Below are 16,610 nucleotides of genomic sequence, written 5' to 3'. Positions count from 1 at the left end.
TTTTGGTGGGAATTGAGAAGAAAATACAAATAAAAAGATTTCCCACAATATTTTGTAACTTCTGCTTCTAGACTGAGTCAGAATCTAGAAGCAGCAACAGAAATTGAAATAAAAGTACTATTTATTAAAATTATAAGTGATATTGCTCAGTAAATGGGAGACATATGCACATACAATTCATCTCAGGTTTGTGTGTCGGGATTTATTTTTAGTTAAGTGAGAGTGGGTGATTAGTAAGGACACGTGGGTAATTTTCACTGCTCTAGTAGCTACATATTTTAGATCAGAGCATAAACTTTGTTCTATGGAAAAAGTTAAATCAAAGCATTTAATGCAGACATGGTTATACACACATGCGATTCGAGTAACGTGTTCTTATTTCATCCTACACTGAAGTCCACCCATCCTATAAACACAAACAACAGAACTTCCATTTTAACACAAATCGATTGTTTCCCTTTTGTGGTCTTATCTCCCTGTCTAATGTTCTGCTCTATTATTCTAAGATACATGTCTGCCCCCTTTAACGATTTTTTTTTTTTAGTCACAGGATGTGGTGCCTCGGTTTTGATGTCCATCTGGAAGACTGTGAACAATGCCTGAGCTCTCAACTCCCCCCTCACAGAAACTAGACTTCCCTTGTGTACCCACTCTACAGCCTGCCTCCATGACGTGACTTTCTTGCAAAACACAGTCAGTCCACTTCCTCAGAGAAGGTGGAGCAATGCATGAGGAAGATAGCCCTGTGCTGTGTAACAGAGTTCTGTACCCTGGTTCCTTGGTTTGGCATCAACTGCTAATCGGGTATCTAAAAATGTTGCAACAGCCCCTTAGCAGCCCACTGACTCTGTACCAGGCCCTCATTCTGCAGCAACAGTTACCAAGGCCAGGAAAGGGCAGGGGGCAGGAAGAGCAGAGAGGTAGGAAAGGAAGGAAGGAAGGAAGGAAGGGAGGGAGGAAGGGAGGGAGGGAGGGAGGGGGGAAGGAAGGAAAGCAACATCTTTTAACCTAAAAACTGAAGATCCAGACTTCTTCCATTTGCAAAGAGGAGAAACAATTCTGGAACGTTAGTGTTTGCTCTCCCTTACAAACATTATGTGAAATCGTTACCTACGAGGTTGCAGGGGTCTCTTTTAAAGACAGCATGGACTAATGGATACCTATGACTTGGAGTCTCCGTCCCTGAAACAGTGGGCTAACTGTCTTTAGCACATGCAGCTGTGGGTACCTGTGTAGTTCTCGCAGTGGACATGTATTAATACTGATTTGTTAATCATCTTAGTAACTGACAACATTCTCACCTGCAAATGTTTTCAAGCTCTTGAAGTGTTTGCAAATGATATGATGTCCCTTTTGAACACCGTGTTAGGTACCCAACAAACTCCATGTAGACATGTCACTTAAAAATGACGTTGTCCATGAAAGTGATTCCCATTCCTTCCTATCCCATTATACAAAAAAAAATAGCTAATTTTGACTATATCTATGTAATATAAACTCTGTGAAAGTATAAGAGAAATAAGTCATGAGAACAAAAGACTGAATTAAGTCATTTTTGACAGATCCAGTCCATTGCAATTTCTCCTCAGACAAATTTTCTCCCACATTTGTCCATCTGTAACTCATAATAACTTTAAATGAAAAATAATTGGTACTAAAAATCTAGCTTTAACGTTCAGTTATTTTCTATAAAAGTACAGTCTTCAGAGAAATTGTATTGAAATACAACCGTCACACACGCATTCATGTGAACTTCAAGCCACCTCCCTTTACTTTTGTTCCCTCGGGTTACAGAATATGTCGTTCATTCTCTGCTACCAGGCAAGCATGGTTGAAGTTAAGTAAAAGGAAATTAAAATGTCTTCAGAGAGGGAGCCTAGTCAAAGGACTGAAAAGCACACTGTATTTTTATCAACTGAGGCTGCATGCATGATGCAGGCAACACACCTGCCTTCTCATGAGCTGAGCAAGGACAATGGGTTGTCCCAAAGTAAACTGGGTGCAGGGCCCAAGGCCTCAGCCCCACACGAAGAATTACAGGCAAGCAAGGCTCAGAACAGACAGCAGGTCTTCCCCAGGCAACAGGGTATCCGATACCAAATGATCAACCCTGAAAACAGGCATACAAATAACACTACACAGACTCGGCAGGCCTGTATAAGAATTTAAGCGTGCATACGCATACATGCATGTAACAGAAATTAGTGAAGAAACAGCAGTCCACAGATTTGAAAGAGAGTAAGGACAGGTGTATATGAGTGGGCTGGATGGAGGAAGGGAAAGGGGCAGAGGATGCGATTATAGTATCATCTCAAAATTAGAAGAAAAATAAAAGTAAAGGTTAGTAAACTGGCACCGCTGTAAAGCAGAACAACAAATTAAAATGGAAAATGCGTTGCTCTCTGTCTTCCGGAAACTGTAACTGCTACTGAGGGTCTGTATTTGTTTATGTGCTATACACACCCCTTATATCTCTTTTATTTACTGTAAAGTAATCTCTTACTTTATAAGAGTAAAATTTTAACTATGACTTGGCTGTTGCAATCCCACCAAATTTATCTGAACAGAGGAGAATAAACTATTTGGGTTTGGAGTTGTTTTTCTTTCTTTCTTTTTTTTTCTTTCTTTCTTTATTCATATATATATATATGTCCATATATATATATATATATATATATATATATATATATATATATGATCTATGTGCCATCATTACTGAGAACTTCTGGACATTTTAGCAGCATTTTGATAGACCTTAAATCAATTAACACTGTGAAGGAAAACATCTGTAGTCCTAATGTGTTTTAAGGGCACCTCTCAATATTGTTTTTTTAAGAAATTTAAAAATGTATTTAATTTGAAAAGCCATTGGAAATGCCACGATGTAACTATGTGTTACAACCGCAGATATTAAACCCTGGCCACTTTGTTAACAAGCATGAAGCATATGTATCTATAAGAGAGGATAATTAGGAAATCCAGGGGATGTAGTGGTCCTTTCCCATCCCATCCAGGTGTTCAGCCATAAAAGTGTGGCCAAGAGAAAAAGGCAAATTCTGATAGCTCTGGAAATGTGAGTATCTAAGGAAATTCCCAACCAAGAGAGATTTTTAAAATAAGGTATGTTTGTTTTACTTTTGTTTTAAAGTAACTAAACTTTCTGTTTCAATTTAATATACAGGGATAGAGTCATAGATGAATTAAAACATAAGCCCATGTGTGAGGGTTTTTTGTTTGCCAAAAATACATCTATGTGAAAATTTCCTTCTAAATTATAACACTCAGCCTTTGGTTAAATGTTACAACCACGAGAAGTTTCTTTCTTATAAACACTGACCAAAGGGAAACTTGAGCCAAGTTTGTGCAAAACCACGTTTTATGAGTTGCATTCATCATTTTTTTTCTCATCTGCTGTTCTTTAGCAAATATAGATGCCTTTAAAGCATATTAATTTCAAAATAGGAGTCTGAACCCTGGCGACCTCAGCCACACTACTGCCCAGAGAGGACTGACAGGTGACAGGTGAGTGACCAGCTTCCCATCTGGAAGCCACAGGCACCGGGCCCTCCATCCAAAGGCAAACCCCTGGATCCTTCTCCCACCCATCTCAAACCACACTAGCAGGGTAGCAGGCAGGGTACACCAACAGCCCTGCAAATCCCACTCTGTCCCCAAATCCCACCCATCCCTGGTGACCTCAGTTGCTCCCTGGGACACAGACCTCTCCTGCACAGACGATGGAGGCCCTTAAAGAAGAAATGAAGAATTCCCCTAAAGAACTGGAGGGAAAGAAAAACAAACAAACAAACAAAAAAAATCGGAAGAAATAAAAAACAGAAATTTGCATTAAGAATGTCTGGGCATTTCATTTTTCTGCATTTTGACTTAAAGAATAACATATCAGCTGTTGCTTGTTTTTGAAGAAAGACCTCAACGTATGCCACACTCTTGCAGAACCAAGTGAAAGCTGCAAGTATTAGTAGCAGCAGAATGCCAACCCTTTTATAAACTTCCAAACACTTAAACACTGCACTAGTCCTAGTATTGTCCTGTTAATTACATTTATGAAATGCTTTCACATTGATTTTCTGTAGTCACTCCAAATTTAAAACCATAAACAGCCAGGTGATGGTGGTGCACGCCTTTAATACCAGCCCTTTGGGAAACTGAGGCAGGTAGACTTCAGGGAGCTCAAGGCCAGCCTGGTCTACAAAATGAGTTTTAGGACAGCTAGAGCTACACAGCTAAGCCCTGTCTTGAAAAACCAAAAATAAATAAATAAATGTATAAATGTTAAAAACTGATGCTAAGAGAATATATTCCATTGGAAGGGTAAGAAAAAAGAGTTTGTGTTTGAGCATGGTATATACTTGTTTTCTTCTAAGTCGGCTGAGACACATTGGGAGATATGTGTAATTAAATGGAAATGAATAGAAAGTATCTTCCACTTTACAGCACTCCCGCAACGGAATATGACAGAGCTGGCACACTTCTCAGACTTGACAACTCAAACTATTTTTATTATCCTGTTCCCCATCTTTGAAGTCCCTCTTCATGCTTGTCTCACATCCAGAGCTTTGAGAATCCACTTGTCTTTGATCTCTCACTGGCCATCCTCCATGTTGGTTTTTTCATGCCTTCTAGCTGCCCTCACAAACCACTGTCTATGCTCAGAAAAGGGAAAAATCTGCTGTTTCAAAGGCTCTGGTGACTTCCTCCTCTACATGAACCTGTGTCTTTCCGGTGGTAGCCACACCCCTCAGCCTGAGCCTCTGGATGGTCTGGTGGTCCAGCAAGGGCCAATCACAGCTGTTCATATTTATAAAAAACACATTTCTCCTTCATTTCAAGCGAATCATATCTCTATCTCATACTTTTATCTACCCCTGAAACAAAAACGTTCTGCTTCTGCGTGTAATAGAGCTAGAATTTTTGAGAACAGATTATTTAGGTTTCCAAAGCTTACATTTACTTTGCAATGCTTATGCAATGTAGGTCTTTCTACATTGTAGCAATCCTACTTTCTGGTATTCAGCTGGCAGATGTATTTGCCTCCCTCCATCCTTCTTCATACATTTTCGGTCCTGATTACTTTTTCAAATGGGAATTGAGCAGATATGCCCAGGTAGTCACTTTATGCTAATATGAAAATTAAGTAGGAGCAAAAAGAGAAAGCATTACTTTCTCCAGAGTCATTTCATATTTCCTACTACAAGCATCACAGAAAACTGTCAAAGCGTCTAGTGTCTGTTTTCAATTTAAGAAAAACACAATGGACAAAATAAGTGCCAGAAACACTTAAAACACTCATTTCTTTGAGTTTAGACACACGTGGCTTCCCTTATTGAAATGAATGGCCAAGGGTCTAGGGACTTAGCTCAGTGGCAGGGCACTTGCCAGCAATGTATACGGACCTGGTTTGATCCCCAGCCACGGTAGACTGCAAATGTGTACATTAGGCAACTTGTAGAGAAACAGGAATACAGATATTCAGCATTACCTCCCTCTCCGTATTTGTTCTTCCTCAATTTTTGTACTTAAAGTTACAACAAAGAAAATTAAACACGGCTATTTCCTCTTAGAACATGCTACTGGTACTTTAAATCCTGCTTTTCGTTTGAGAACATGGTTTTGAATACAGTGACTACTTATCTGGAAACAGAAGTAGAATTATTTACAAGGAAAGCAACAAGGTGTCACTGAGATGTTATAAGAACTCTTTTATTTTTCCTCACGAAGATACCTTTCTCATTAAGTAGTTACCAGTGAACACAAAAACAAATGGTACTTTAATCAAAATTCAACAAACAAAACCCTGCTGTGCCTGAAGTCAAAATGATACATGTGTTACTTTAGTTACCTGTCTAACTAAGGCTGTTAATTTCTGCCTACTTGCTAGCCAATTGGCTTTCAAATTTGCTTTAGAATCAACCTTTTAAACAATAATAAAAACAACAGCAACAACAACCACACCTTTAATTCCAGCACCCAAGAAAGGGAGACAGAGGCAGGCAGATCTCTGTGAGCTCGAGGCCAGCCTGGTCTACAGAGCGAGTGCCAGGACAGGCTCCAAAGCAACACAGAGAAACCCTGTCTTGAAAAAACAAAACACAAAAATCTTACAACAAAGCTCCAAGTCACCCACATTTTGAGTAACGAGGTATTATTATTTTTAACTGTTTTCACCAGAGCGCATGGAACCAAAGCACATACTACAGAGGGTGATGACCGTGACTACTCTGTGTAACCTTTCAAGAAGGGACAGGATTTGGGAATCTTGCGTGCACCTGAATGATCTACGGTTGAACACCAGCAGATTTTTCTAAGCCCTTCACACTCGTGCAAGGCAAGTGTTTTGTTTCTCCTCAGTGCTTGTCTTGTTTCCCATCATTCCTCCTCAGCATCATTTTCCATGTTGCCCGTGTCCCCTTCCTAAGCGACTTTTCTTGGTTCTAAGTAGATGTCTCTCTCCACTCCCCCCCACCACCACCACCAAGCCTTCCTGTTCTAGGATTGATCATATTTTCTTTATAGCATCCTGGGAAGTGCATTTAACACAGAAATAAGATCAGATGGTCCTCTTCTTAAAGATTCCAAATGGCCTCGGTATACTCACGGTGAATTCTATTTTGTCTTGTTTTGTTTTGAGACAGGTCTCACTGTGAAACCCTGGCTGTCCTGGAACTCACTCTGTAGACCAGGCTGGCCTCGAACTCACAGAGATCGGCCTGCCTCTGCCTCCCGAGTACTGGGACTAAAGACACTGTGCCTGGCTTAAGGTGAGCTCTGTACTTGTCTGCTGTTCATCTCTTTGCTCGCCAGGCTGCTACACTTGACCTTTCCATGTGTGAAACACATTGATTTCTCTGCTTTAACCAGGGGACCTTTGTACTTGCCCAATACTCATCACATCATATTCTTCCTCATGTCAGTCAACACGTGGCCCAATGACTTGTCTTCAAGGAGGCCTTCCTTGACTACTCCACTTAAAGAAACATGCACTCCTGGATCTGGCCTTCTCACACACCACACTGTTTAATTCCCACTACAGCACTTACTAGTATGTGGATATTCCTCAGTAACTTTTTCTTTCTCAGATGTGAGCATCTTCTGCATGGAAGAAGGGATGCTTTCTTTAGAATAATTTCCTACTCAGAGGTGGTAGCACTCTGCTAGCAACTGATTCAGGGACTAGATTATCTCACTCAACAGTTCCTGTTTTTATTCCCATTTCACATCTGAAGAAACTGAGACCGTGATGCGTAATTTGCACAGCGTTTCCTGGCAGCAGCAGGGCTACAGCAGAATCTAGGTTACATTTTACAATTGGCCTTGCCTGTACATGACTGAAGCTGATATTATTTGTATCTACTCTGCTCAGCAACCAGACTCTGTAGCCTTGTGTCTCTCTCTCACAGCCAAGACTCTGAACCAATTACTGAATGGGTTTTAACCATTATAAGCTTTTTGTTGTTGTTGTTTTAAACTACCCAGCAACCTCTCCAGCCCTCCACTTTATGTTTTGATCATGTCTGAAGTACCCATAATAAAATTCATATTGTAGTAATAACCCAGGCCATTGGAACCTAGGCATATCCAGTGCTCATAGGGAATGAGTTAACATCAGATGGGTATTTGGAAATCTGTGTCTAAAAACTCAACATCTGTGATCTACAATCTTTGACTGGCAATCCATATTTATTGTACTAAGGTATCAGTAAACAACCCCGCTTCCCCTGAAATCGAGACAACCTGTGTCTAGAGGGGAAATGTGGGCAACGTGCAACATGGCTGTGGGATGCATCTGCTGTGCTATGGGATGACTGTAGAAAGGGTGAGCTGATACCTGTACTTCCTGGGGTAAGATGAGAACACTGTGTGTTTTCCATGATCAAAGTATTTAACAAAGGTCAAATTGCTTCCCTTGCACTTCAAAAAAAAAAAAAAATTAGACACGAGTAAATTACTCAATGCCTCTCACTTGGTATAATATCAAAAGCAGGTTAAATGGGGGGTCCATGTTTTTCTCTGGTCACCCACCTTCAGAGACCCTCAATCCTGTGCTCCCTCCAACTCCTAGGCTCCCGTCATATCACTTCTTCATCACTTGGTTGGCATTGGCTTTTGTGGGAAACACATTAATCAAAGATGCTTCTTGTTCTTTTCAACAGAGAAACACAATCTCAAACGCGTTAGTTAGATTTTGCCAACGATGTGCAAAAGAACCATCCAGTGATGGCCCTTAGAAGGAGCTTAACCAAGTGGGCGGGGCTGTGGTGGATGCTGGACACAGAGGGCCTTGGGGATAGCTGGCTACAATTTCTTCCTGCTGTGTTTTATGTATGAGAACTGCCATCCTCCAAGTAGCCGGTTTTCAGGTTAGAACATTAGCAAGATGGACTTAACCCTAAGTGAATAGACTGACAGACAGACAGACAGACCCGGGTTGAAATGGAGGCCTCCCCTATTCCACCACCAGCCCTAATTTGTGACTAGCTGATGACTTTTACCATGTTACTCTGGAATTCATTAAGCCTGGAGCTGTTTTGTGTGGTAGTAAAAGCAGATGCCTGCCTTAAGACTTTTCTCCATGTGCGTATTTTCTGCTGACAACAGGTCACCAAACAGGTGTAGCAGATCAGGAATCTCCCAGTTCCTGTTAGTGTCTACCACCTTTTTCTTTTCCATTAAACATACAATCATCTGCACAGTTGAAGGGAGCTCCAGGACATCTTCTGCTGAAATGTCTTACGCAAACTGCTGCCCCGAAGAAGAAAGTTTACAATGAGTTCTGTTTGTGTGTTGAGTATTATGTCTTAAACGGTGAAGGGTTTGGAGTGGGAAACTGGGAAGACCCTAATCTCATTTTAGCCAGCGAGCTGCTGATCACAGACCTCATGTGCACCAGAGGAAGGGGTGGCATTTGTGGATGCTGTGGGGGAGAACTCATCCACCAAATGCTAGTTCATTCGGCAGATTCCAAGTTAAATAACTGAATGGATTTAGTTGACCTTGTTAAATGAAAACTGAGAGACAGTTTAGGTCGTGGGTACCAACAACATACTTCTCTTCATATTGGGAAACATCACTTTGATTATACTCCGAGTCTATTTATTTCTATATCTCTCAATCTGTCTATAAAACAACCATGGTTTGCTTAGGGAAAATTTAGAGGATTTGACTCATAGCACGTGATCTAAAGGGGGTGGGTGGGCATAATGTTAGAGTCTGTACAATTTCTTCTATTTCTTGACATTCCTGCCACATAGAACATTTCATCTTGAGTAAGTTACATGAACAACATTAATAAAAGGGCAGGAGTCAAATTTTTCATATGACTTTCCAAGCGCTTTATTCACACAGGACAGGGTCACATTCGCAGACTGCTCATCCCTTCATAAGGCAGTCTTTGGGGCCACTGGACACTGGTAAATAAGAAAGCCTCCAGTGATGGCTACAGAGGTTCTGCAGGTACAGAGAGAAGGAAGTAGAAATGGGGAACGGAGGAAGGAAAGGCACTCCTAAGACTCCTCCAGCACAGAACGCTCATAGCACAGGATGCGGAGGAGAGGGGACACAGCCCCAGGGATAAGACTTTTGAGCTAAATTTTGAAGAGCAATTATAATTAGATCATGGAAGGGGGAGGTGGGGGAGAAGAGGGCCAACCGAGGCAACTCCTCTTAGAAAAATCTAGGTTCCAACAACAGTATGGCCACAGATAAAGCTCCAGATGTGTGGAGGGATTCAACCAAAGTTTGTGTCCACAGTGCTAATTGCTTTCATTTTTATTAAACACAAGGAGCCACAGTGGGATGCTTTGAGGCTTCCTACTCATCACTGTATACTGTGACCCTGTTCGTTAGTCAACTGTCCCACTGAGGAAGAAGAAACTGGCACAAGGTGCATAAGCTAATCAGAATACTATGCAAATGAGTGATCATTGATCAAACTAATTCCAACAGACTGGAGAGCAGTCTTACAAATGGCATTCCCATTGGTTAGCTAAGAAATAATTAAAATTCTTTCTTAACAACAACAACAACAAAAATCTCAAGATGAATCTGTCTGCAGGGGTTCTCACTTCATGGTATGGTCAGAAACTAACACAGCAGATGCTTCAGAATGCTCACACTGGCCCTGACAAATTTGGGAAAACATGAAAAAAAAAAAAACTGGATTTTGTTGTACTGAATGTAATACTGAAATTCAAAAATAAAATTTAAAAACTAACAGTGGCTGAATCAAGACTTAGTATTTATTGTTAAGGATTCAACCGTTTTAAAAAACTATTTATTGATAAATCTAAATATTGAGCTATGACCACTGTAGTTTTTATGTTTGTAGATTTGAATATTACACATCAATAGATAGATATTATATGCTGCTGCTAAGCGAATAGCCTGGGATGTTTAATTTTTGTTTTTGTGACCTCTCTGAGAAGTCCCATCTTTGTGTGAACAGAAGCCATGCTGATCTTTAGTATCAGGCAACTGGTACAAGGTTGGAGTCTAGTACTGAAAAATGCTGATAATTTGTTTGGACAGAAACTGAGTTCATTACAGTTTCTTTCTGCATCACTAATTTAATAGAAAATGAATGTCTTCATTAATACTGTATTCATCCACAGAAGGAATCATCCTTATATAGATATACTATTTGTCTACTCTGGTTAGAGTCCATTGTCCCACTAAATGAAGAGAAATAACTCTCAGGTTCTTGGCGAACTTTGTGCGTCCAGTATTTCCCATCCACCTTTGAAGGGAGCCCCAGGCCAGCAACATGAGCATCCAACCCAGCATTTGCAGAAGCTGTCCTGGCCCACTCACTTAGTGTTGCTACATGCCTTTCCCTCTTCCTTCCTGACTCCCCTTCCCAAGGGCATCTTTCTCTGAAAAAAACGAATCTCACCAACAAGATATTAGCAAGAGCCTTTCAAGGAAAAAATACCCTGCAGCCATGCATTTTTAAGAAGTCAGGGATATTCTTCCCAACAAATGAAATAGATAGGAAAGAGGTAAATAACAAAGAAGGATCAAAATATAAACACGTGCATAAAAAAATAAATTTAAACAATCTTAAGAGAATTTCTATTTCCACGTTCCCAGTTTGCCTTCTAAATTTCTCTGTTTGCTCCTTTTCTCTTTCTGGCCTTCCTCTGTGAGGTTTCCCCCTCCCTGTCCACCTCCTTCTTTTCTCCGTCCCCTCTGTTCTTCCTCTCCTCTTCCTCCTCCTCCTCTATAGCCATCATCATTCTTATCTACAGCATTAACAAGGGATTCCATAAGATACTTGTAAACTAACCCAAACCCAGATACAAAGTCAGAGATAGAATGTCAGGAAGATACAATACATAGCTTCTGCTTTCATATTGGGTACAGGCAGTTAAAAACACCAGTTCATCTGTCTCCGTCATCATCAAGATAATTGAAATAACCCTTGACAGATTCCAGGGAAGAGTGATAGAAAGTGTCAGACAGGAAACCGGATGTGCACGGAACCTTAAAGGCCTGGAGGGTGAAGGAGAACTCGGTGTAAAAACCACTTCCCACTTGTTCTGTTTGAATAATAAGTCATGGGAAATTGGAAAAAGAGAAGAGAGGAAGGGAGGGAGGGAGAGGGGAGGGGAGGGGAGGGGTATGAGGATGGAAAAGGGAGGGAATGGGAGGGGGAGGAAGAGAGAAAGCTGTTCAGGAAGAGGAGTATGGAATAGGAGAGGCGAGTAAAACCAACACCCGCTATCTGCTCACATGGCAGAATCAATGTCATGATGTGTACCCTGAATGCATGCTTGCATTTTAAAAACAGAGAATATAACCAATGAGGAAATCTCAGGAACCTCCCCTCCCCTCACGAATTTAATACTTTAAGTTATATGAAGAAAGGATGAGATTCATACTGGTAAAAAAAAAAAAAAAATACTTTCCCATGTTACAGACAAAAGATAGCGGAGCCTGGAATTGAGGCGATCTCAACAGAGATGGAGCAGACGGGTTTGTACTTCCTTATTGCTTCCAGCTGTTTGTGGAACATGTGAGCGAATGCACTTCGGAAAAGAGCTTTTCCATTCCTGAAGGATTTGTTTGGACGGTGGAAAGGAGCTCACAAGCACAGAGGAAATAATCTGGACTGAGGGAAACTAACCCTGCCGGAGGATTAGTGCTCACAGAAACTCAGTATTGTTCAGCTAAACGCATGTAGAGACCAGGTAGAAAAAGGCAAAGTAGAAGACAACAAATAGAAAAGCACTGTGTACATGTGTTTTATGTGTGTGTCTGTATGTCGGTATCTACGCAGCATGAGCAATGTAGAAACATCTACAGGCTGCACTCAATGCTCGTCACTATTGGAAAGATACCAAGTTGAATGGAGAAGGCAGTTTACCACTCTTTCACCCTGAGCTCAGTGTGTCGAGCAAGAGACGGACCCCACATTTCCAATCCAACCTTTCTTCCCTCTAAGAAAATGCTTTTCACACCCTACCAATGGCAATGGTCACAGAAAACATTTTAGCCGTAAGTAAATAAATAAATACATGAATAAAAAAATAAAAATGTGAAGTAGTAAATCATCATTCCCACATCCCGGGCTGTCGGGATATTTTTAGAACTTAACAGGAGCGCCGCCCAATTTCAATACATAATCTGTGTCAAATTCTTGCAGTGTATAGAGCCAAGAACATGTTTGTTACATGAGGTATTTTAATGTCGGTGGAAAATTAAGAATTGTGCTCAGGAAATGAATTTTCACCGTTCTGACTCATAACAGAACTCACTGCACACTCTTTGGGGCTCAACTGAAGACACTGTTAGCTGTTAGATGATGGGTGTCAGATAGGGCTAGCATTAGGACTCGACGAGAGTTAGAAAACCTGCACCCGACCTGTACTCTCTCCTCCATCACTGGGCCCTAGGACCATTTAGAACTTTTGAACAAGCATCCTGTGTCCAGCTGCCATGACAAAGATGCAGAAAGCAGAACAGGACCAGAGATATTTTATAAATATGAACACAGCTTTACTGCTGGCCTGGAAGAACTTAAATTTGGCCTTCGTCTCATGCGGATTTCCGGATTCAGGAGTTAGATAACACGCTGGAGTGGTGTGTATTTTCCACTCACACCTCATTTATAATTTATGGTACTTCTTTATTTTCCTAAAGCATACAATAGAAAGTTGTTGCCTGGAAGTTTATTTCCTGTAGATACTGAGTCAATGTAACGCACGGAGATAAAATGTAGGACCCAAGACATTTGTTTCTTAATAAAAGAGAAGTATACACTTGAAAGCTTTAATACATTCTCAAGTATATAAGCTGAATCAAAAATGTGCATAGAAATGTTAAGCACCATTTTCTAGTGCAAACGATTATTGTATGTGTGTTTCCAACCATAAATACACATGTTAAGAAAGACTATCAGTGTTGTATAGAGAAGTATTTACCCTCAGCATTATGGGAGAAAATCTTTCTATCAGCTACCTATCATCTGTATGTTGATTAATTATCTACATCTATTAATTTATAGAACAAAATATTTAGCAAGGATGACTTAAAGGTTTCTAGGTCCCTTCATACACTTTTTGATGGATGAATTCAAATGTACTTATTTTGCAAAAAAAAAAAAAAAAAAAAAAAAAAAACCTAAGTAACCTGATATAAAACTTTGAGGGTGACTTGCTCTGAGGCCGGAAGGTATCCCAGGTTTTTTTCATATTCACTTAAAAAGAATTTGTAATTTACCCTAAGAAGGGACTACTTACAAGTGGAAATATGGCATACTAAGTTCTTCCTCATAATTTCCTTTAACTTATAACACAAATAATAGAGGGATGGTAACATAAGAAGTAGTTTGTGCATTATGACAAGACGCTCTAATTCTATGAATTTTTAAAAATCATCTCCATGCTGAAAACCTAAACCAAACAAATTCACAGCTGACCTAAATGGGTTTTTTAAATTCATCTTTCCAATTAAAAAGCAAAACAAAATTATTGTGATAATAAGAACAAAAAATTTCCCAGGCTGTATATTTCCCCTCAAGCCTATAGATGACCAAGAATAAAATTTACTTGGGCGATGTGTTCAACAGTTAATTGGTGCCCTGTTTTCCCAAGGAAAATGAGAACAGTAAACACAAGAAAAAATTAAAATTTGAATTCTGATTAGATTTAAATATTTTTTTCCCATTAAAAAAATTATTTTGAAATTTCTACAGAGACTCATCATCAGTGAGCTTTGGGTTAAACATTATATGGAGAAATGATATTTATAAGTAACTTAATAATCAACAAAAACTCGCATCCCAAACTGAAGCTACTCAAGATGTATCTATTGACCAGACCAGAAGTGTGGGAAGATCTCAAACTTAAGCAAGTCAACAAGGGCACAGCGTTTTGTGATTCCTAGGGATTTTCATATTTCCACCTTGTCAGGCAGGGCTGTGTTATCTATCTACCCATCACCCAGGAAGGGCGGTGGCTCTACCAGAATTTCCACAGCAAAATTCATAAGAACCATTGTGGAGGAACTAAAGTAACTAATTCACATATTCGTTCCCTGATAAGACAATATGAAAAGTGGGTTGCTTGAAAAGCACCTAACTCGCCTTTGAGCATTTCTGTAGTCAAGCATTTGAGACCCCATTTTCACAGCCATGAACATTTTGAGGAAACAACCTCCCATCCAAAGAGACTGCCTTACGCACAACCAAAGCCATCTCATGATTTTCAAACCGCTCATATTTTGCTCAAAAGCATAAAAAAAAAAAAAGACTTATTTAACAATTCCTTTGACTGTCATAGATGCACGTACAAGTCTGTTGCTTTAGTAGCATCCTTGAACAGTTGGCAAATAGAGAGGCTGAGACAGTTTTCCTATTAAATGTGTCTTCTTCCCCGCAAAACATTTGTCTTTTGAAGAGAAACAGCACATGCTGCCCTGACATAGGCCTTGTTTCTCCGAGCCACAACCTTAAACACAGAATAGTGAGCCCTTCTTACTTTCAGGCTCCATCACAAAACTTTAAAAATAGCCATTTCAAATCCCCTTTCAAATCCCCGCAAAAGGAACAACATTCAAGGAAGTAAAAGTTAACGTCATGGTGCTCACCTCTGACAAACACTTCAGTGTCCAGAAAGGCAAAGCCAAAGGCCAGGAGTTTGAGCCACAGATACATGGTCATATCTGGAGATCAGCTGTGTCCCCTTAGAAATGGCACGCGTCCCCCTGAAAGGCAAAAGAATGGTTAATCTCTCTAGAAGTTTGACTCTGGAAAGCTAAGCCAAAAATACAAGAAATGAGTGCGTACCCTGTACCGTCTTATCAGATGGGGAGCAGGTTTCCTTCTCTGCTAACCCTAAGAACAGACCACTTCTAGCTGCATGAACTGCTAAATGGTGATGTCAGATTCGGTTTTACTAACTTCTCCAAAAATACTGTAAAGGTCCTCTTTGCAGGAAGTTGAAAAAAAAAAAAAAGTTGTTCAAAGTCAGTGCCACGGCTTACTTCCGTAATTCAAGTGTTATGCTGTTGGTAGTTCTCAGTTTTCTTCTAAGGGAAGATGGTCTAGAGCTACTTACAAGTCGTTCCTCTACAATAACCTTTTGAGAAAGCTTGATTCAGATACATTCATTCCCAGTTCATCCCTCATTTTCTTATCCAAGAGATGGCAAAACAGATTTCCCATAAGGGTTGGCAAGGTAACACATTGACTGAGCTGGTACGAGGCTCTGAAACCCGTTTCAGAGGATCAAGTGAACCAAACTAAATGTCTTTCTGCTTATGCCTAACAACTGTTATTTTCGATCAGGAGCTGAGGCTCAAAGTCTCAGGTCTGTGACTTTCCTATGCAAACTACCCCCACTGGGCTTAGGGAGCCTCCCAGATTCTTCTTCTGTTTGTTTGTCCTGGTTTCACTTGGTTTTATGCAGGTATTATGAACAGGAGAGTTAGAATCCCCTTCCTGCTTCAGGGAATTCTGGTTGCACACTGGAATGCCTGTACATTTGGAGTTGCCCTTTGCTATTCGCCAGTGAAGGGAGAGTAATGGAGACCAAGGATTGTCTTTCTCAAAGTTAACTTGTTTTCTTTTTATCACGCTACGTTCCCATCCATTATCACACACAAGCCTGCTCTGTTTCACATGTGTACCCTGTTTATACCATTTCCCCTCTCCTCTCTTCCCGGAACCCCAACCATGTCCAAACTACTGTTTAATCTCCAATTCATGGCCTTTCTGTCTCTCTGTCCCTGTCTCTCCCTGTCTCTCTCTCTGTAAGAAGTTTTATTAGAAAGGGAAGGTGGCTGGGAGGAAAGAGAAAAGAGGTAAGGAGACACAGAGACAGAGAGAGAGAGAGAGGGCAGAAGAGAAAGAGGAAGAAGAAGAGGAAAACAGGAAATGTCCTGTCTGCCCCAGGGGAACTTCAGGAAGAGAGGGGGGAATAGAGGAGCAGGAATGTGAGCTGGAAACTTTTGACTATTACTGTTACTCTGCACACACACTTACAGCCTACTGAGTTTGCTTGGTGTTGTGTGTTTGTGTGTGTATGCTGGTGTGTGTGTGTGTACATAGGTGTTTGTGTCTGTGTCTATGTTCACGTGTGTCTATGTGTGTT

The 16,610-nt window shown here is 40.5% G+C and overlaps 1 protein-coding gene across 4 annotated transcripts in view; it reads right to left on the bottom strand.

Moving 5' to 3' along the window:
* Nucleotides 1–15,387, bottom strand: part of Ptprc (protein tyrosine phosphatase receptor type C) — a 91,734-nt gene extending 76,347 nt beyond the window's left edge. For 3 of the 4 annotated variants that reach the window (XM_051183188.1, XM_051183190.1, XM_051183189.1), the window contains exons 1-2: nucleotides 15,305–15,387; nucleotides 15,106–15,222 (exon numbers count right to left, since the gene is read on the bottom strand). In XM_051183188.1, coding sequence (XP_051039145.1) covers nucleotides 15,106–15,178 — 73 coding nt within the window. In that variant the 5' untranslated portion in view covers nucleotides 15,179–15,222; nucleotides 15,305–15,387. The remainder of the gene's footprint in view (nucleotides 1–15,105; nucleotides 15,223–15,304) is intronic. The other variant, XM_051183192.1, reaches the window with a different exon arrangement.
* Nucleotides 15,388–16,610: the final 1,223 nt, after the last annotated feature.

The sequence above is a fragment of the Phodopus roborovskii genome, unplaced genomic scaffold (genome assembly GCF_943737965.1).
Source record: "Phodopus roborovskii unplaced genomic scaffold, PHOROB, whole genome shotgun sequence".
Lineage (NCBI taxonomy): Eukaryota > Metazoa > Chordata > Mammalia > Rodentia > Cricetidae > Phodopus > Phodopus roborovskii.
The sequence above is the reverse complement of the archived record's forward strand: the minus strand, read 5'-3'. Positions and strand labels throughout refer to the sequence as shown.